General features: G+C 38.9%; 1 protein-coding gene across 2 annotated transcripts; it reads left to right on the top strand.

Moving 5' to 3' along the window:
• Nucleotides 1-373: 373 nt before the first annotated feature.
• LOC311602510 (uncharacterized protein) lies at nt 374-21,296 on the top strand. Of its 2 annotated transcripts, XM_084790707.1 has the most exons (20): nt 374-425; nt 808-959; nt 2,288-2,373; nt 5,336-5,425; nt 5,840-5,939; nt 6,840-6,989; nt 8,092-8,222; nt 9,169-9,242; nt 11,333-11,420; nt 11,671-11,791; nt 14,305-14,732; nt 15,327-15,443; nt 15,827-15,934; nt 16,319-16,429; nt 16,814-16,924; nt 17,309-17,416; nt 18,071-18,190; nt 18,286-18,374; nt 18,812-19,001; nt 20,710-21,296. In XM_084790707.1, exons 1-20 carry the CDS (start codon nt 394-396, stop codon nt 20,818-20,820), a joined length of 2,517 nt encoding a protein of 838 aa, XP_084646833.1. In that variant the 5' UTR covers nt 374-393; the 3' UTR covers nt 20,821-21,296. The 2 variants fall into 2 exon arrangements, with proteins under 2 accessions (XP_084646833.1, XP_084646834.1); XM_084790708.1 differs by lacking the exon at nt 16,319-16,429.
• Nucleotides 21,297-22,260: the final 964 nt, after the last annotated feature.

Genomic DNA, 22,260 nt, shown 5'->3' with positions numbered 1-22,260 from the left:
TATTCTTGATGAATACATAGATAGTTGATAGAAAATAGAGGATGGATACATGTAGACAGATGATCGGGTTTAGAAAGATTTGATAGCAAATAGACAAGTAGATAATAGGAGATAGAAGATTAAATCTAGAGAAATAGTAGATGATAGAATATAGATAATTACATGTAGAAAATAAATGATAGACAATAGATGATGGGAAGATGGATGGCAGATGGTGGAGAGATGACATATAGAAGATAGATTGTAGATGGGAGACGACAGGATAAATCGAAGGTAGGAAGTAGATAGGTGATAAATACAGCACAGGTAGATGCTACAGATTGTAGAAAGATGATTGCATAGTAAAATATTGCTCTTCTTTTTTTTTAGATTCTACTTACAGTTGATGGAAGAATGGAGAGAATTAAGAAAAGAAATAGGAAGAGGTAGGAATTCATAATGCAGTTCGCAAAGAGTCTCATAGTCCACGAGTTAAAACATTGGCTTTCATTTCATTATTTTAATAGAAATAAAATTTATTTGTTTGCTTGTTTGTTTATTATTTATTTTAGAGACTAATTCATGGTATTTAGCCTGACTTGCCTCAAACCTACAGTCCTTCTGCCTTCCCACCTGAGTGTTGGGATTAAGACCATTTTCTGACATACCCTGCCACAGTAGTTATTGTGCACAGTGAAGTCACTGGATGTTTAATTAATGAAAAAACCTGGCTTTCTCTCATGTTAGTCATCCTATTGAGTCACAAATGAATAACTAGCCTCATCCCTAACATTCATAAAGCTTACTCTTTATTTCTCTGTTAATTAGGGGTGCCTTTCACCCACACCAGAGGCCAGCATATAAAGAGCTGCGCAATTTGTTGAGGAAAGTTCAAATACTGATGGACAAACTTGGATACGGATCTCGTAGAGCCAGGGCAAGGCATATAAGACGTCTGGCCTCTGCACCTGCTGATCAAGGTTTGACTTAGACCCGTTTCTTTCTTGTACCATTGCTGACTTGAGAGCATCACATCCCTTACCATGCTCTGAGTGGCTTTAGTTGGAGGGGACTTTGGTCATACTATTTGTTTCTCTCCACTTACAAGGCTTTTTTTGGGGGGTGGAGTATGTTCAATGCATAAAATAGCCCTGAAAGCTTGTACAAGAGTGGAACTTACTAGAAGCATAAATGGACAATCATAATGTCCATTTATGTGGACCTGTAAGACAATGCTTATATCATGGGACACATGTAGCTAAGGACATGTGATGGATTTATGTCGATAAACAGACAATCACACTCTCCTAGTCTTAGATGAAGTAACTATTTTCTTGTCTACATTATTCCTCTAGTATTTTCCCTGTTTCTATATCCTCTTTGTAGCTAAACATCCTAAAATACTTTCTAGGCCCTGTGTCCACTCCATCACATTGCATTTCTTCTTCTGTCATCATGAGCAAGGCTATAGCTGCTACACTCTCCATCCTAAGGCACCAATGCTACACAGCCTGTTCTCATTGCCTCGTTAGTGAAGGCACTTGAGTGCACTCTGAGGGCGTGCTGTGAGACTCTTGACCTAGAGTCAGAATCCCCCAGCACAAAGGTTGTACACCCTGACTCTTTCTTTTTCTTGTGAGTAGAGGAGCTAGTTCTTACTGACATAAAACCTTGAGATGGGAGGCTGTGTTACTGATGTCTTTACTGACTCAGATCAAGGAGGAGGGATGGTATGGCTATGAAGGGGAACAGAGGACAAGATGAGGTGTGGTGTTCACTGAGCAGACCTGGGAATGACCTGAAGATCACCAGTGAAAGGTGTTTGTCCAGAAATGAAGAATAGAATTCCAGCTTTTAGTTAGGGATGGGTAGTACAGCTCTATGTAGAGTTGTTAACCTTGTCTGGCATATTATGGATCCTGAGTTTTGATAGACCCAAATGGAAAATTGCACATTGTTGGGTGATTTTTTCAATGCCATCATTTTAAATCAGAATTGGTTTTTCACAGTTTAAATATTGTCTATGATACTAATTATACTTTGGTTTGGTAAGATAGCTCAGTGGTTAAATGCACATGGCACGCAAGCCTGATGACCTGAGTTCAATCCTCAGAACCCACATAAAAGTGAAAGTAGAGAATCAACTCCCCAAAGTTCTCTTCTGACTTCCACTATAAGCTATGGAATATACAACCCCCCCACTTCCATTCAAAAACTAATACTTTTTTTTCTAAATTATAATGCTTAGAACCCTAATATCAGCTGCTCATTATCTTCTTATAACATCTCTCATTTCTTTTCTGTAAAGGAATGTCAAATGTAAGGACCAATTTTGAAGAAAATAAAGTTCTTGTGTTCACTAACTATGAAGAGTACCAGAAGAGGGCTCTTAGGGTAAGGGTACTTTTGTTGTGTACTTTATATGTAGATCACATATAATACAAGATGCACTACAGCACTTCTCAAAGCATAGCTGGAAGACCATAGGCCTTCAAGTAATACAACAAGTATTACAACAATTCACATTTTTAGATGAAACCCTAAGCCACATAGGGACATCTTTCATCATTTTAAGCATTTTTATTTAAAAAAAAAGATTGTATCATATACTTAAATTTGTGTTGTGTAGAGACCTCAAAATGTATCATTTGAAATCTTTCAATAAGTGTTATAAAACCTAATGCATATTTGAACTATTATAGAAGGTGACTATACACTACAGGGATGGTTATAGGCACAAGTGCAGGGGGCGATGCCTCCTCTGCCACCTTTTAGCTTCTGTCATGTGTGAGTAACTTCCCTGGAAAATTTTTTCTTAGAGAAGCTTTTCGTGCCACGAACATTCTGTAAGTATGAGCACAGCTGACTCTAAGAAGAAAAAAAAATTAAGGCCTCTGGAACGAGGGCCATTATTTTGACTCATGAAAAGAAGGTGGAGTTTTTGTTTTGTTTTGTTTTAAATTTCAGTTGAGGCTGGGGGTTATAGCTCAGTCGCAGCACTTGCCTAGCATGTGAGGAATTCTGGATTCAATTCCCTGACACCAAGAAAAGCAGCATAATTTTTTTGATTAACACATAATGATACGGGGAGCTGATCAGTTGCTATTTCTGTGCTATAAGTATCTCCATGTGTGTGAACCTTTGGGTGAGGATACACTCAAACCAGTTTGAAACCACAGCAGGTAATAAGTGGATATGTGAAAGTAATGGTTCCATTCTATAGTGATTAAGGTATGATCCAAATTTTCTACTTTCATGAGTTATCTTTGGTAAACTACTTCCTAAGAACTTATTTATCCAATCAATTTCAATTTTACTGGCATAAAATTGAGGATAACGTTCTCGAGTCATATTTATTATGGCTGAAGGTTCTGTAATGATGTCTACCTTTTGTTCTTAAAATTGTTGATCATCAGTTAAGAGCACTGGCTACTAGCTGGGTGTAGTGGCCTTTAATCCCAGCACTAGGGAGGCAGAGGCAGCTGTGAGTTCGAGGCCAGCATGGTCTACAAAGTAAGTCCAAGACACCCAAGGCTACACAGAGAAACCCTGCCTCTGAAAAAAAAAGGAACTCTGCTGCTCTTACAGAGGATCTGGGATTAATTCCCAGCACTCATGCAACAGCTCACAACTCTCTGTAACTCCAGTTCCGGGGGTCGGACAGACATGTATGCAGGAAAAAGAATCCACTCAAACACATAAAATAAACTTGTTTTTAGTAGGTTGTGGTTTTCATCATGCAATTTAATTTATCAGGAGCTTATCACCAGTATTTCTCTTTTCAAAGAACTGATTTTTACTTTCTTTTTAAAAAGTCATTTAACTATTTTTATGTTTTGCTCTTCACTTCTTTCTCTTTATAAATTTAATTATTTTACAGATGTCATAAAATAAAACATGCTTCTTTTCTGGAGTGGCTTATTTCACTCACTAAAATATTGATGTGGTCCACTCATGTTGTCACTGGTGACAGAATTCTCTCTGAAGGCTGAATAAGATTTACCTACATGTTATGCTACATTTTGCTGAGCGTTTTATCTGTCAGTTGCTTGGAATATATATTAAGCCTTCTCTGTGCTAAATAAAACAGCTAAGTTTGGTTACTCTATAAAGACAAAAAGCTTGATGTGGCCTTGGTGGTATAGTGGTGAGCATAGCTGCCTTCTAAGAAATGAGGCTTATTTAGTGCAAGTTCAAAATTCTGTGTCCTTCATGGATGACCACTGGTTGTGTCACTTGTGAGATGGCTTCATGGTGGAGCTGGATTTACAGTGAAGGTAGCAAGTGAGAGAACAACCATACTGTAAGACAGAAAGCCAAAGAGTGGTAAGCAGCATCCCTAGTGACCTCCCACTAGGCTTCTCCTCTTGCAGACCCCACTACCTCTCACAGTGTGCAATGGGGACCAAGCTTTCAAGGCATGAGTGCTTGGAGGACTGGCCATATCCAAACCATAGTAGATTGCCTCCACCTTTTTGCTATTGTGAATAATGCTGCCAAGAACATGGAAAAACACAGTAATTTGAGGCTTTGCTTTTTTTCTCATGTATATCTGGAAGAAGAACCATTAGAGTCTATGGTATCCTCTAATGTGTTGAGGACTGGTCAAATGGTTTCCCACAGCTTCTTCAGTTTAACCTTTCAGTGGCATTCCCTAAAAATTCTCCTCAAACTTGCAGTCAGAGTCTTATCAGTTTCTGGCTTTACGCTTATTTTAGTTTTTTGTTAGTTTGTTTGGTTTTGTTGTTGTTTGTTTTCTGTTACTGAGATTAGAAACCAGGTCCTTTTGCACCTGGCAAGCACTCTACCAACATAACCACATGCCAAAGCTCTCTGTTTTAACATGTAATTTAACTTATACGTTGATGTGTTCTTTTCCTTTTATGCTAAAGATGGAACTCAGAGTCTCACACGCACTAGGGAAATGTCCTACCACTGAGCTATAGTCTCAATCCCCAAATTGATGTTCCTATGATAATTTTGTTTGGAGACCTTTTGCTTATGTTTCACCTCTCAGATCAGATCAAACTTCAAAAAACCCATGTTATCTGTGTCCATATGTTAAGTGAACTTTTCATGTCTAAACATTCTAATGTTTAGTGTTAATTGGGTGCACACTGAAATTTGTTTGTCTAAGGGATGCATCATTTGATAAATATCTCATGCTTAAGGTCAAGTATATTCTGTGTAGGTGAAGAATAATAAAAATTTAATTAAGTATATGCCTGTCTTAATGATATGTAAGAAAAGGAAACATTTTCAATGTTCTGTTATAATTATGTATGCACTTAGAAATAAAGCTATCAATTTATTATTATCTCACTATTTAATTATGTTATTATTCTGTCTTTATTAGTCATTTGAAAGTATTTCGATTGTCGTGAAAATAGACGGAACAGTTGTTTTTATATCAGAGAATGTGTTACCTCTTCTTGGTCACCATCCAGTAAGTTCTTCCAGATTTTGGAGAAATGGGTCATTATGGTTTCTTGTTTATGGGTTATTTCCTTTTAGCCTCATATAACTCACTGGTATCCAACTATGCCCATATTTCATCATCATCTCCACTGGTTTCAGTGTTAAGTCAATAAAAACAAATTCTGGAAACAGTACATGGTGGTGATTACAGTGTTGGTGGTCTCTGAGATGGATAGGAAAGGCTTCAACTGTTTGAGGTAGATAATGCACAGGAAAACCATGGCCAGAATGGGCTGTAGCATGGAGCAGTTACTGGAGGGCAATGCAAGTGGGTTGAAGCGCAGCACCTACCTATAGCCATAGGTGGGCAAGGGCAGAGCTAGGTTCACAGGGCAGACTAATAGTATAGGAAGCAAAGGCTGTTCTCTCTCACTCTCTCCAGGAAGATATTGTGGGAAAGACTTTATTAAATATTATTCCTGATGAACAAAAGGAAGAAATATCTCAGAAGATCATTCTTCATCTTCCTTTGGCAAGTACGGGTATGTATACATACATGGCTTTGTTATGCTTCAATTTAATTTTGGGTTTTGAGAGAACAGTAACACTCAGTTGAATAATTTCTTTCTCTCTTATCCCTTAGCAATTTTTGTAAAAAATATCAGTTAATGTGGCTGATGATCATATGTTCATTTAATTTTATAGCCCATAATTTCAATCACAACATTTCTTACATTAAAAAAAACTATCTCCTCTGGAGGAGTGGGGAGTAATTCATGGGCCCTCACTCTCAGCCAAGGAGCTAGTGACATTTGATGGATACTGGGGGAAGGTGAGTGGGTTTTCTTCAATGACGTGGTCCCTGGCTGGCTGAGCATGCTCTGTCCCAGTGGTTCTCAATCTTCCTAATGCTGTGACCCTTTAATAAAGTTCCTCATGCAGTGCTGACCTCTGACCATAACATTATTTTCACCAACACTTCATAACTAATTTTTCTACTGCTGTGAATCCTAAGTAAATATCTGTGTTTTTCAATGGTCTTAGGTGACTCCGTGAAAAGGTCATTTGTCCCCCCAAGGGTTAAGAGTAGATGTGAAACTGGATCTGGGAAGAGTTGGGAAGAGTGGGACATAAACTTGATCAAAATTTATTACATGCATATATGAAATTATCAAAGAAACAAGAATTTTTTATGGAAAAATCATCCTCCATCCTGTCTTGTTCTTTAGCCTAAGCCCTAATTATAGCAGTATTCTCTAATTTTAGTAGTTCTATATAAATACAAATATACTAGTCTACAGATACAACAATGATAGCTCAGTGAGTATCAGTGTTCATGGGAAGAAAGTTGTGTTTTTAAAAATGTTCTTTTAACTAAGGAAGACTTTCATTGTCTAAAATATTCCACCAGACTGTGTAACTTTGCTTCTTGCTCTCTTTAGTTGGAAGTCTCACTAAATTTTGCTGTTATGTGAGAAAAGGAAATGCATATCAGAATGTCCAGCAAAGCGATGATGACAGAGGTGACTATGAAGAGAAAGAAATATATGACTATGTGAAATTCATGTTGCATCTGCAGGATTCTTATGATGGTAAGCAATCCATCCCAGGATATCTACATGGTGATCATGTGTGATGTGTTCCCTGATTGCTAGCATACATGTTCTTGTATTATTGGCCTTTACAAAACATTTAACATCAATATACTCACAATTTATGGCTATGCCTATTAGGCATGAAAAAATAATAGTGACTTGTATGAGGTGGTTCCATATAGAAATATGGTAGATTACATTGGTAAATGATGGCTGTCTCATCTTAGAAAACAAAATATTTTAAAATTTTAATTAAAAAAGTTTAATGCACTGCCAAACTTAAAGGTAACTTCATGAACACCGAAAGTTACAAATGGATTTTGTAGTTTGTAAATCATACCACAGATTGAATTAGCTGTTAGGGGCAGTGTCTAGAATTCTAACATCCTATTGAGGAACAATATATAAAATATAGACACTTGAGGGTCTAGAATTCTAGCATCCTATCAAGAACAAATACATAAAATATAGACACTAAAGTTCTGTACACTAACCTGGGGAAAGAAGTCATCTCTCTAACATTTTCACTAGACAAATCTATGTTATTTCCACATTTATGTCATGTATGTTATGAACCTGATGATTAATTTTTGAGGTTTAAAGATGTGCAAGCAGAGAACTTGACATATAAAAAGTTAAGTGCTTCAGAGCCATAAAATATACAAGATAATCAGAGGTGAGGTATAGTTTGTGCTTCAGGTAACCAAATGCTAATTAAAATATTTCTCATGTTTCTTAGAAATTAAAGGTGAAATATCTTTAAAACTTTTGGACAGATGCATGTACATTCACACACAGACATACGCACACACACACACATGCACACACAATAATTTTAGAGACTTCCACAACAATCTATACAGCAACAGCAAAAGACTGACCTTAGCACAAGTTTACATTTGGGTTTCATATTTTGGTGACTACCATCTGGGGAATCTGTGGAGCTTGGCTGTAAACAAAAGAAGACAAGAAAAATGCCATAGCTCAGAATATTGAAAAATGCCATTGGGACGGCAAACAGCATTGTGATGTGTCAGTTATCTTCCTCCTTGTTTATCCAGTATGCCTTTTAATTTAATTGTCATTGTGTCATCTTTAGAGTCATTTGTGTTTTGGGGGAACTATGGTCCTAACAGCAGAAACATTCAGTCATCCGCTCCAAGGCTGTTAGGGGAGCAGTACTACTATCTCGTGGGAACCGTTACTGTCCTTCGTAAACAACCTGAATCAGTGAGTATGCTGTATGTCTCCCCGACTTTGAAGGGCACATCATTTTTGTTTTCAGCAGCTGGACATCAGTGCAGAAAGACTCAGTATTCAGTGAGGAAAGAGCAGTTGTATATTTGTTTAGGAGGTGAATGGCAGGAATCTGGACTGATTACAGTGACATGGATGAAATCTCGAGGATTTGGCACAATTGGGGGCATAAGTAGAACACCATGGACAGGGTGGTGTTGGCAGCCTAGATGAAGACCTCTGGCCTGTGGTACATGATCCTCTTATGGTGGTGTAGCAGATCCATCACTCCCACATTCAGCTTTAGAATAAACCGCCTCTCCATATTGAAAACAGTGATGAATGTTGTATAGAGGCGAAAACTGAAAGAAGTTGTCCGTCATCTGCCATGAGAATGTAGACTTCAAAGATGTAAGACTCAGTTCCAAGACCCACTTCCTCTTCTGAGAAAGAGAAAACAAGACTTACTTGGCCAGTCAATATTCCACTAGCCTTCATCGAGGCACCAGGACGTCTATTTGTGATTTACTCCAGTTTTTCCTCTCTGAGCCTCTAGGACATTGTTTCTATACTGCTGGGTATTTTATAAAAGGTGAGAACAGAAGGACAGCAGTCAGAAGAGTCTTTACAGTATGATGGCATAAAATAGTGAGCGGTGAACTTGAGTGAAAATGAAATTCCTCTTCTGGATCTACTAGGCTTGGGATAAATCATTTTGTGTATACTTTGTTTTTATATCTGTAAACCTGGTGTCTTCCTCACAGTGACCTGTGGATCAGTTGTAACTAGAACATGTAATGCGTGCTATAAATGTCAAGTATATTTTAGTATGCAGATGCATTTGAGTGGAAATTAGGCTGGGGCTTGAGTGGGTTTGACTCTCAAAGATGCCAACATGATGATGGCAACAATGGAAATAGATATGCTAATCTTTCTGCAGGAACACCCCACTGAAATTCAATCCAATGTTATAGTTATTGACTCGGATGACGACATTCCTGTGAAGTGCCGCAGGTAAGAGGTATCATGGCTGTAAGTAACGCAGAGCTGAAACACATTTTTTACTAAAGAAATTGCATACAATAGATGATCATCTAAGGATTTCAAATGAATCTAAGATGACCAATTTGCTGGTTTCCAAATCTGTATATTTTCATGTATGTAAGGAACCACGTAACTGGTGTCTGTTGCATTATTTTGTAGATTGGTCCAATAAATGATCCAAGAAAAAAAAATACACAGAACATCTGAGATTGTGAGCTAGAATCCACATAGAAGAGAGATTGTTGAATGCTTTCCTCTGTCCTCCACACAAGTGACATACATGAACACACACACACACACACACACACACACACACACACACACACACACACACTGAATACAGAAATACATATTTTTTTGACTTTTTAAAATTAATTTATTCTTGTTACATCTCAATGGTTATCCCATCCCTTGTATCCTCCCATTCCTCCCTCCCTCCCATTTTCCCCTTATTCCCCTCCCCTATGACTGTTCCTGAGGGGGATTACCTCCCCCTGTGTATGCTCATAGGGTATCAAGTCTCCTCTTGGTAACCTGCTGTCCTTCCTCTGAGTGCCACCAGGTCTCCCCCTCCAGGGGACATGGTCAAATGTGAGGCACCAGAGTACGTGAGAAAGTCATATCCCACTCTCCACTCAACTGTCGAGAATGTTCTGACTATTGGCTAGATCTGGGTAGAGGTTTAAAGTTTACAGCCAGCATTGTATTTTAAATAAAATAAAATAAAATAAAATAAAATAAAATAATAAAGATAAAAAAGAAATACATGTTTTTAAAAAACAGGAGTATTGAAAGCACACATGGTAGCATTTGAGATATGGAGTAAGGAGAATCCGTAGTTCACAGTCATCCTCTGTCAACCCTGTCTTGGCAAGTAGAGACACTGAGAAAGCAAATAAAATATGAACTAGTTGACAAAACCTTATCTTGAGCATATGTAACCTGAGTAGGCCTTCTGAAACCATTTGCTTTACTTAAAATAGGTTGTCCTTGGTCTTTCTCATTATGTAAAAAAAGTATGTGTTCCCTTTATACCATTTGGATATTAAGCTTAATCCATAAAGAAGAACATAGATAATATATTAAAATGTAAAATTAATGGAGTATGAAAATAAATACAGTACCCAGAGATTTATCAAAATAAACATCTGAATGGCTAGTTCTAGTCCTTGAGCTAGAATTCTTTCTGTTTGTGAATGTCTTTACTGTGTTCAGAGCAGAGATTGGGTTCTAACAGTGGTTTCTCATTAGATCATATTTCTATATTGTTCTAAAGAGGTCAATTAGAACAAACACTCTATTGGAGCAGTATTACAGGAGGTAAGGCTTCTGTGGGTCTCATGTGGCCACAACACTATTATGAGCTCCTGAGTGCAGTGTTCCTGTCATGGTCCACATGACACTGTTACCTCCCTGATCTCTGATTCCTACAGGCTTTCTGCCCTACCTTCTGCAATACTCCCTAAGCTTTGTGTGGAAGAGCCTCTTCCAGATGTACCACGTATGTCTAAACACTCCAATAACACTTAATTCTCTACAGTTTGACTAGTTGTGAGTTTCAATTTTAACCACTGAATACTGCACAAATGAACTTCTCTGATGAGATCTGAGAACTGTACTAATCCATGGGCATAAAGATGAATTGCATAAAGACATTAATTTAGAGAGCACGTTGATACTATGTCCATTTAGCAAGGTAATGGCAAGTAGATTCACCCTTGGGGCAGGTGAACTCCCCAGCTTTGTGTTCTTGATCAGATTTATAATACTAGACATATGTTTCTTCCCGTAGTTTGGGAGGAAATTGGTTCACTCAAAAATTGGTCGGTTGCCATATAACATTGATGCAACTATTGCAAACATGGGCATATTTTACCATATCAGTCATTATTGTTGATAACAGTGTTCACAGCTGGCAAAACTGTCACTGACTTTTTTTTCTCCCTCCATCAGCTTAGATAACCCTGTCTAGTACAATGAAAGCTATCCAACAAAGAGCAAAATTCCTGGCCAGTACACAAAACACATTTTGACAATTATTTCTTTATGGCTTTATTAAGGCTTGAAAAACAACACCAGTACAATGAATTGCAAAGAATTTGCCAAGATGAAGCTTCAAATATGGAACATCCTGATTCAGACTTGGAAGTATGTACACTGACCGCCGTTGTGTAGAACTATGAACTTTTATCCCTCTAATGTTGTTATTTACTTCATGTCTGTTGCAAACATATATATATATATATACATATATGTATATATAAGTGTTGGCTTTTCAATTTCTTGAAGTATGTTATGAATTATGTATATAGTGTTTATGGTTCTGCCTGTGTTTTCTATTTTTTGTCTCTTACTCTTTCTCACTAGTGAAATGTATTCTCTTCTTTTGGAATCTCAGGTTGAGATTGTAGATATTCAAGCAGCCACTCAGCAAACACCACTTGGAACAGTTGAGACCAGAACATCACCTCCGCTGAGCACAAGCAGAAACATAAGTGCCACTACAAGCAAGAGCACAGGTACGAGGACAAGCCTTTCTTCCACAGGTTTTACACCACTGACATCGAGTAGGTACAATGAGCTATTTGGAAGTGGATGAAATAAATCAGATGACCTTCAAGGTGGTTAGGAGGTTTAAAATAGTGCTCTATTTATAACACTGTGAAATCACAGGTGTCATGTCCAACTCTGCTCATTTTCTGTAAATCTTTTGATATGATGATTCAGAGAAATACAAGTAAATATCTTCTCACAGATTCAGGCAATCACTGATCTTACACATTTTAGAAATCTGTCAGAAATGTGCAGACTCTCCTTTTTTCTGTTGAATTTGTATTATTCACTTGCCTTTGATTTTAATACTGCAAACATTGTGATAGATCTGTCTTTGAATAAATAACATTTTATTGTTTATGCCCATGCAGTGTGTCTTAGTGCAACAACGTGTTTTTGTTGTTAATTTTGTTGATGTTTTGAGGCAAATTCTTGATGTATAGTTCACCCTGTCCTAGAAGCCAGAGCGGGCCCTTTAGCTCCACATCGGAGTGCTGGGATGACAGAATTATAGGCATGTGCATTGGCAGGACAATGTAATGGAAGTAGCAGTGAAGGTGGTTAATCCCTCCAAAATACTGCTGTTCCTTTTATGTGTTTCTATAACAAAGTCCTAATTATACAATTGTATAAAAACTGCAACACTTGAGGCATGGATCTTATTGTAGATAACTCACATTGTGACATTTTCACTTATTATGCTTAATCTTTCTTTTTTCCTCAGTTTCAAATGTAGGTTTAACTTTTAAACAGTTTTAGTAGCATCACTTCCATTATTTCTGTAAGTTTCAGATCTCTATTCAAAATTGTTCTTTGAAAACAGCACAAAGGTGTGTGTGTGTGTGTGTGTGTGTGTGTGTGTGTGTGTGTGTGTGTGTGTGACTATTTCTAACATTTATATGAGCAGTGGTTGCACTTAACCTACTTATCTGAAGTTACCTTGCAGGGTTGTTCTGTGGAATTATATTCATTATTGTTAAACCAGCTGTGGAGAAATCCTTATAAGATCCCAAAGCTATCCTTTTCAGTCAGAGGAGCAAAGCCAGATAACCAGCAACAAACTTTGAAATTTAGCAGCATCTGGAGTGCTTGCTATGGATTATAGATATTTATTTTTTTTCGTTTGGAACCAGAAAATTGCAAATATGTTATTAAATCGCAAAAGTGATTTGGAAGTGATTGATAGTAGAAAAGTTTTGTCAAAGCTCTGAGCACTGAAACTGTCAGGGAACTAGAATTTTCCAAAATGACTAAAATGGAAAATCTAAACTAACTGAATGACTGAAGTTCAATTTGCTTGTATCCATAGCATTGCAGTGAAGTGTGCATCCTGAAGCTGCATGGAGCAATTGGGAGGTATCTGGTGGGTCACTCTGCCTGATCCTGATGCTTATATTTTGTAAATTTTTTTTCATTTTGAAATAATTTTGGACATAGAGAAAAATTTCAATGCAGTACTCACGAGGGAGAGGCAGAAGGGTCAGGGGTTCATGGCCATTATCTATGCCATGAGTTCAAGGTGATCCTGGGATTCATGGATATTGTCACAAAAAATACAATAATTTGAATAGAAAGAACAATACACGGGAAAATGGACAAAAGCAAAAAAAGTTCTAACCATTTCATTGTGATGCCCTTAATGTCACACATTACATAATCAAAACAACATTGGTTTCATTCTTGTTACCAGTGTGAGGTCTTTTCTATCTGTCTTTTTTTCTTAGAAATGTACATATAGAAAATTTCATGTCACAGGAAACAATAAATCGCTTTCATTTTTCCACATTATGATTATATTGCCAATTTTAATCCCTCCATCAGCAGAAGGACATCTGGGTTGCTTTTAAGTTTTTGATAATTATGAATAATGTTACTACAAACATTTTCACAGAGGTTTTGCATGGAACTTTCAGTTTACTTGGGTAAATTCCTGGCTGTGAGATTTGAGTCATTTGTAACTTATTTCAGCTTTACTATTTGGAGGACACCCAACATCATGAGGTAGAGCCCAAAGGATGTTGCCATGAAAGGTTACTATTAACTGGGCTGGATTTAAGCACCAGTATAAAATGGGAGGTGGGCAGAGAGAAATTCAGATACACTTGTCCTTAAGTTTCAAATATGAACAAATTTTAAAAATACTGTTCTCTAAATGATTCCTAGTACCTGGCACGTCTCACTCTTTTTTTTTTTTAAAGATTTGTATTTACTTATTTTATGTATGAGTGCTCTATCTGCATGTATGCCTGCATCCCAGAAGAGGGCATCAGATTACAGTACAGATGGGTGTGAGCCACTATGTGATTGCTGGGAATTGAACTCAGGACCTCTGGAGGAGCAGACAGTGCTATTATCTTCTGAGCCATCTCTCCAAGCATATCTCATCCTTAAACATGAGATTAAACCACAATGTCCTGTTATATAATGATGTCACATTTTATTGTTTTAGTCACAATCTCCTCTGTGCTTCGTTCCTCAGGTTCTGGACAGGAGTCAAAGGACATGCTAGAGCCTATGGATGTGGAATTAGAAGTGCCTCCAGGGACCCTTTTAAATGATAGCCAGGAAGAAGAAGGCTCCCCAGAACAAGAAGGGAGCAGAGATGAGGATGAAAAGAAAACACTGGAAGAGGCAAAGATCTCCAATCCTAATGAACAGAGTATTGATGAAATTACTGTACTTTCTAAATCTGCATCAGATAAAGATTTCTGTGAAAATTTCTGTGAAGACATTGAAGACAAGAAAAATGATAAGACCCCAGAAATTGTTGTGAACCAAGCACAAGGACAACAAAAGGCACCTGAGACAGCCCCAACAATCCCAATCTCAAACAAAAAGCGTGTGTACCCACAGGCAGTGGTGAAACCCATGGTGCACAGAGATCAGACACCCTCTGGAGTAACTGAGGTACAACTCAAAGTCGTTGAAATGCATTTTTTTTTATCTCTAACAGTGTTAAGCTTAAGTTCATTCCATTTGCTCAGGTTTAGTTTTATAGAAAGCATGATCTTTTTTTTTTCAAAAGCATATATCACTGTTTGTAATGCCCTAGCTTTTCAGACACACAAGAAAACCTATTGAACACTTAAAAACAGGCAGGTTGGATGTTCTCTAAGGCAAATCACACCCCCTTTCTTCTCATCTCGTTAAATATACAAGGACGTGTTTTTGAAAGGCCTTCTTGCCTTACATGGATTTTTGGAGTACTGAGAAATTTCCTTGAACTATTTATAAGGAAATTTATATGAATAATTAAACTCTCAGTGTAGATACAGTCTTAAATTGATAAAACAATCAGTAGTGAGTCTTAAGTCTGCCTGTGTACAGGAGCTGAGGAGAGCCCAGCCAGATGTTAACTTCTAGATATCTAAGTTTCCCCATGGGCTTGCTGAGCGCTCCTTTTCCATGTTCACTTCTATTTAGTGTATTAAGGAACAGCATGAACTAACACCATGTAATTTTGTTGTGTCCTTACAAATGGAACCAATGGAATCTTTTCAGTTCCAGCATCCACGTTTGAGCGAAAGGGTTGCCGTACTCGACACCCCACAAAGAAGGGCGGAGGCCTATGATTTGAGAATAAACGAATACCTTCACAGTACAATTAATGAACAAGAGGTATGGAAAGTTCATTTTAAGTTTATAACTGAAAGGATATTTCATTTGTATGTGAAGTCTGATTGGCTTTGTTTATTCATCTCAGCCTACCCCATAGGCTATAGTTGAGTTGCTCCAGAGAATTGAACATATACATGCTCCATAGACCTCGATACCACTCAATGATAAACACTTGCTTGTGCAGGTGTTTTGGATGTTCAGAAGTCAGTGACTCAGAGGCCCAGGCAGATCTTAATTTCTAGATATCTGAGGTTCCCTGTGGGCTTGCTGAGCACTCCTTTTCCATGTTCACATGTGTTTAGTGTATTAAGGAAAGGCATGAACTAACAGCAAGTAATTTTGTGTCCTTACAAATGCAACCAATGAGATCTTTTCAATTCCAGCGTCCACTTTTGGGGGAAAGGTTTGCCCTACTTAACACCTTACGAAGAAGGGCACAGGCCTACGATTTGAGCATAACCGGATGCCTTCATGATACAGATACTGACGAGGTACGGAAAGTTCATTTTAAGTTTACAACTGAAAGGATATTTCATTTGTATGTGAAGTCTGATTGGCTTTGTTTATTCAGCTCAGTCTATCCCATAGGCTGCAGTTGAGTTGCTCCAGAGAATTAAACATATCTATGCTAGGTAGACCTCAATACAGGCTCAATGATATATACTTGCTTGTGCAGGTGTTTTGGATGTTCAGAAGTCTGTGACAAAGACACCCAGCCAGATCTTAGCTTCTAGATATCTAAGGCTCCCTGTGGGCTTGCTGAGCGCTCCTTTTCCATGTTCACTTGTATTTAGTGTATTAAGGAAAGGCATGACCTAACAGCAAGTAATTTTTTGTCCTTACAAATGCAACCAATGAGATCTTTTCAATTCTAGCGTCCACTTTTGGGGGAAAGATTTGCCCGACTTGACACCTCCCGCAGAAGCGCAAGGGCCTATGATTTGAGCATAACCGGATGCCTTCACGAAACAAATACTGAAGAAGAGGTATGGAAAGTTCATTTTAAGTTTATAACTGAAAGGATATTTCATTTGTATGTGAAGTCTGATTGGCTTGGTTTATTCAGCTCAGCCTACCCCATAGGCTGCAGTTGAGCTGCTCCAGAGAATTAAACATATCTATGCTAGGCAGACCTCGATACAGGCTCAATGATAAACACTTGCTTGTGCAGGAGTTTTGAATGTTCAGAAGTCGGTGACTCAGACACCCAGCCAGATCTTAGCTTCTAGATATCTAGGGTTCCCTGTGGGCTTGCTGAGCGCTCCTTTTCCATGTTCACCTGTGTTTAGTGTATTCAGGAAAGGCATGAACTAACTGCAAGTAATTTTGTGTCCTTACAAATGCAACCAATGAGATCTTTTCAATTCCAGCGTCCACTTTTGGGGGAAAGATTTGCCCGACTTGACACCTCCCGCAGAAGCGCACGGGCCTATGATTTGAGCATAACTGGATGCCTTCATGATACAAATGCTGAAGAAGAGGTATGGAAAGTTCATTTTAAGTTTATAACTGAAAGGATATTTCATTTGTATGTGAAGTCTGATTGGCTTTGTTTATTCAGCTCAGCCTACCCCATAGGCTGCAGTTGAGCTGCTCCAGAGAATTAAACATCTATATGCTAGGCAGACCTCGATACAAACTGAATGATATACACTTGGTTGTGTAGGTATTTTGGATGTTCAGAAGTCTGTGACTCAGAGACCCAGCCAGATTTTAGCTTCTAGATATCTAAGGCTCCCTGTGGGCTTGCTGAGCGCTCCTTTTCCATGTTCACATGTATTTAGTGTATTAAGGAACGGCATGACCTAACAGCAAGTAATTTTTTGTCCTTACAAATACAGCCAATGAGATCTTTTCAATTCCAGCGTCCACTTTTGGGGGAAAGGTTTGCCCTACTTGACACCTCACGAAGGGCACAGGCCTATGATTTGAGCAGAACTGGAAGCCTTCATGATACAAATACTGAAGAAGAGGTATGGAAAGTTCATTTTAAGTTTATAACTGAAAGGATATTTCATTTGTATGTGAAGTCTGATTGGCTTGGTTTATTCAGCTCAGCCTACCCCATAGGCTATAGTTGAGCTGCTCTAGAGAATTAAACATATCTATGCTAGGTAGACCTTGATACAGGCTCAATGATATACACTTGGTTGTGCAGGTGTTTTGGATGTTCAGAAGTCTGTGACTCAGAGGCATGTCTGTGACTAGCGTGCTACCAAAGCAGTCAGTAGTCCCCATAGCCCTGTATGCATATAGAGACCAGACTTCATTAGTTTTGGATTCATTTAAATGTAAAGTTCATTTCTGGGGGGTACTTTTTCAGACATGAAGTTACCCTACTCTAGGAACCTAAGGTCAAGATGCCCCAAGTAACATATCTTGGCTTCTGTTAAACTGCCTGCTTATGCAACCCTCAACTCCAGCTAACTGCTTATCTTAGCTCCCCCTTGCAGCTGTCGGGTGTGTCTTTTGTTTGTTTGTTTCTTGTTTTTGTTTTCTGCCTTTAAAAGCTCCTTGCTCTCAGTTCTTTTTGCTTCACTTAAGTCCCAGCTTGCTGGTTTAAAGTCTTTCAATTGTCTATAACAAAGTTACTTTTATGTTTGCTTTTGACACATCAATACTTGCAGGACAGAGAACAAGAACATGTGTATGAATTGGACCAGAGTACTGAGATGCTTCACAACTTGTGTGACCCGACACAAACTGGACAAGGTGAAGAAAATCTGGAATACCTGCCACAACAGCAGGTACAGGAACAGCCAGAGCCTAAGATGTCAATAAGTTCATGTATGGTACACTTGTATTATTTTTTATTTACAATAACGCTGTTGGTTTTTTGTAGATGGTGACTGCTACTAATGACCTGGAGAGCGGCCCCATTAATCTTTATGGAAATGACAATTCTGAACATTCACAGAATCAGACAAATAGGTAAAAGACAGACTGACTGGGGAGAAGAGTGGAGGCCACTTCTTTTTTCCTTGTTCCTGCCTGTATCTCAACATCTACTGTTAAAGTGGAAGATCTTCCACACAGAAGGCTTAGACAAGACAGCCTCAAATGCAGAGATTTCCCATCCAACCCTTGAAATCATTGGCTTTATTCCTCAAGTTCAGACTCTTTGCACAGGGTGTTTGTAGAGAAGGGTTTATTGACCATAACTAACTCCCGAGTTTCATGTCCATTCTTCAACTTCTCTGGAAAGAAGGCATGGGACATGAAAACCAGGGAAGTAGATGTAAGATGTTTGCTACTTGCTGTGAGCAGCCAATAACATATAAACCTGGATCAGCTTTTACATGTAACTTGGGAAACTCAACATGAACCATCATTCTTTGACCTGTGTAATAGCTCCAAATTTCTTACAGACTTTCGGAGGATCCTGTTGATTGTACTTCTCCACTTCTGCCTCACCCATCAGCAAGGTCATGTCAAGCAATGACAGTGCCACATCAGCCATTGACGGTGCCATGTTGCCCATTGGCAACAGCAGGTTGTCCACCAGCCGCATCACAGTACTCATCGGCAAGGCCACAGGACCCACCAGTACAGTCAGATGTAAGTGCTTCTCAATCATCTGAAGGTCGTAAATCAAAATTTCCTGGCCTAGGGGACTCAGGAAATTTCATGCAGCTATGAAATAATGTCATGGGCCACATTACTTACAGAGCATCATCATTTAGTATAGGTCAACTCACAGCTCTACAGTCTAAGAGGGAATCTGTATGATAGAGTTGAAAGGCCCAATTGCTTTTTTCTTTTGAATCTGGGACTCTTCTTCATAAGTGCAATGCCCCAGCTATATGTTCTGTATTTGAAATGAAGAGTTGAAAGCATTGTCAATTTGAAGGAAGTCACACATGTGATGGTAGAACTCACTGCTGAGTAAAACCATTGGATTTTATTGCAGTAGTAACAACTACAAGGATCCTTGTATAACTGAGCTGCATAAATGTTTCTTAAATAGAATCTGACTTTCAGTATTCCCCAGCCACAGCTCACTTTAGTGCCAAGCTCAAAACTGAATCCAGATTCCTTACTGAGATTATATACTTTGCAATACTGCAATATAGTCTACCTTGGGTATGTCTCATCATATCGAAAAAATATTCCCTAAAATTCCCTTTGCTGAGTGAGTGTGCTTAGCACTTATCTATGGAGTTGCCTTATTTTAGACAGGTCAGACACACTTTGGGGACCATCTTTAGAGGCTATACTTGCAGAATAAAATCTGGCCCCAATAAAAATAACACAGCAGATTTAGCTCTTCATGTAAAGTCTCAGCTAACCCTGTAAGGAGCAGAAACATTCAATCTGGCAAAGTAGCAACACATCAAAAGTATTTTCATTTTAAATGTTTAGAAATTTAGATAGCTAAATGCATAAATATTTTCATGTACATTCCTTGACCAAGCGAACCATCAGTGTCACCAGAAATTGGGTCCCTATGATCTCATACCGAGATCAAAATGGGCAAACGGTCTGATGGGCTCACTAGCAAAGTAGACTCCAAAGGTATCAAGACAATGGCATCCTTGAATGGAACTCTACGAATCAGAGTTGTCAAAAAATTGATCTGATAGTCCAGGCAGTGAACATAGGGTTTCAGATAGCTCATTGGGAAAGACGTAGAGTAGGAAGGCCAAGAGTTTCATCCTGAGGACATATGACTCTGACTGGGCTTCTTCCTTTCTGCTCACTCCTGCCCCGATCTTCAGCTGTCTGCTTGAAGCCAAACTCCTCCTGAATCTATTTTCCTCATTCACCCCATTTGGTTCCACTTACTGGGTCCTGTATCACTTCAAAATAGAGTCAAAAAAGAGTTCTACAACTGATACCTGTAACACTGCCTTTGTGCTTGTCCTCCTCCACTTCCTGGTGGGAGCTGACATCTTTACTTCCACTGTGTAAATGTGGAAATGACTTAAATCCAAGGCTACAGGTGAGATTTTGGCTAGGCCTGACTTCACAAAAGCTGGGGAGTGCAGGGCCAGACACAGATGCTGCAGATTAAAAGGAATTTTTGGGTTCTCAGGACTGCCATTAAGCCAAGAGGCATCTGGAAGGAAGAATACTACAGGAATCCTAGCTTTCCAAGCTCTCTCTCTCTCTCTCTCTCTCTCTCTCTCTCCCCTCTGCTAGTACTTTGTAAGCCAATAATGCAAAGACACTTGTCAGTCACTCACTGGCTTGAAATAAAGGGATACTCCTATCACCACAAAATATTTTCGTTTAACATTCTCCCTGCTTTTTTTTTTCTTTTCAGCATACCTCTTCTGATTACCTGAGAGAAAACAGGCAACAATCTCAGCAGCCTGGTCAAGAAAGTTCTGAATGTTTTCTGACTGAAGAGAACACCATCAATCCTCACCCATAAGGGGAAGATGAGGCAGAAGACCTCTACGGTCTATGTGGGAAAGGGACATTCAAAGTCCCTTAATGGGAGAGGGTGGGTGGGTTATTTTCCTTACTCAAAAATATAGTTTGTATTTGTTTCTTAAGCATAATGAGTTTATTGGGAAGTACACCGCAAAAGCAAACTGTCACATCCAGATTAGTATGTGATATCCACTATTCATTTCCATCTGCTTGCCCCACACTACTTCAAGTACATGTATATACATCTGTACTTTTGCTTGGGCAAGCTGCCTTAAATGAGCAGAATTGTAGTGTACTAATGTTTTTTGCCAAAATAAGAAATGCCACAGAGGTTTGCAATGCAGAAAAATATTGTTCCATCATGCCCTTTCCCACAAATCTCGGGCTTTAATCTTGATTTATTTGTATATCTCTTCTGTGGTCCTACGCTACTTTTGTAATCTATGTTCCAGGCATCCAATGTGAAACATAATATCTGTTCAAAAATTATATGTCTTTGCTTAATAAACACTATATTGTACTACAAGTCTTGTGTCTGTGAGGTTGACTTTGAGATCCTAGGAATATTACTGACTTGGTAGACCCACACTTATGTCCTGATGAAGAGCCTATGTTCTAGAGAGAAACATTTCATGCAGTACCTCTTCCTAGCACATTGGCCTGTTTTCTACACTTACAGAGTCCAATGGCTGCTACCCTCCTGTGTGGCCATGAATATAGGTGCCCCTTTCCCACCTACAGCCTTTTTGGTTGGTTGATTTGTCTTTGTGTTATCCTCATCTTACTTTTAAAGACAATGTCTACCACTGTACCTGGAGCACACAATTAGGCTAGACTGGCTGACAAGTACTGTTCAGGGATCATCTCCCCAGCATGGTGGCCACAAAGGTGATTTTGCTTGTTGGTCCTGTACCAAGAAGAACATTTCCCCTCTGTATGAAGAGTGGGAGGAGTGGGAGGCGTCAGGGGCATGGATAGCTCTACCAGAAATCACCCCATGTCTTTGGGAAGGGCAAAGAACTACTATTGGAAGAAAGCAAAGGAAACAACCCAGAGTACTTTGACATGCCTCAGGCCATATGGTTTAGAACATAGTGTTATAAAAGAAGTGTTTGCATGCTCCCCAAATTCACCGGAAGCCTTAGCCTCTAATGTGATGAATTCGGAGATGAGGCCTTGAAGAGCTGTGGTCCTGAGGGCAGCAGGAGGATGGTGGTGGCATGTGGGCTTTTGATAGCTACTCCACTACCCTGGTCCCAGTGTGACTTTGGAGTTCACTCCTTTTCCTGGGCAGCATCCATAGTTCTCAGAACCACAGCTTAAGCTCTGCATTTGCAAAGTTGTTTTACTTATCTGGTCTTCAGCTGGAGAATATGCCATTGGGGAGCAGAACACTTTCCTCACAAAGCACAGGACTGCTGAGGACAGCGGTAAGCTT

This window comes from Acomys minous (assembly GCF_964271855.1).
Source record: "Acomys minous genome assembly, chromosome: 7".
Taxonomy (NCBI): Eukaryota; Metazoa; Chordata; class Mammalia; order Rodentia; family Muridae; genus Acomys; species Acomys minous.
This window is presented reverse-complemented; position numbering and strand designations above follow the sequence as displayed.

Excerpts from the sequence above, each read along its gene's own strand:
- LOC311602510 (XM_084790707.1), top strand. The coding sequence starts at position 394 with ATGGAGAGAATTAAGAAAAGAAATAGGAAGAG. Across the intron at positions 5,426-5,839 it reads CTCTTCTTGGTCACCATCCA|GAAGATATTGTGGGAAAGAC; the intron begins GTAAGTTCTTCC and ends CACTCTCTCCAG. Across the intron at positions 16,430-16,813 it reads AAACAAATACTGAAGAAGAG|CGTCCACTTTTGGGGGAAAG; the intron begins GTATGGAAAGTT and ends TTTCAATTCCAG.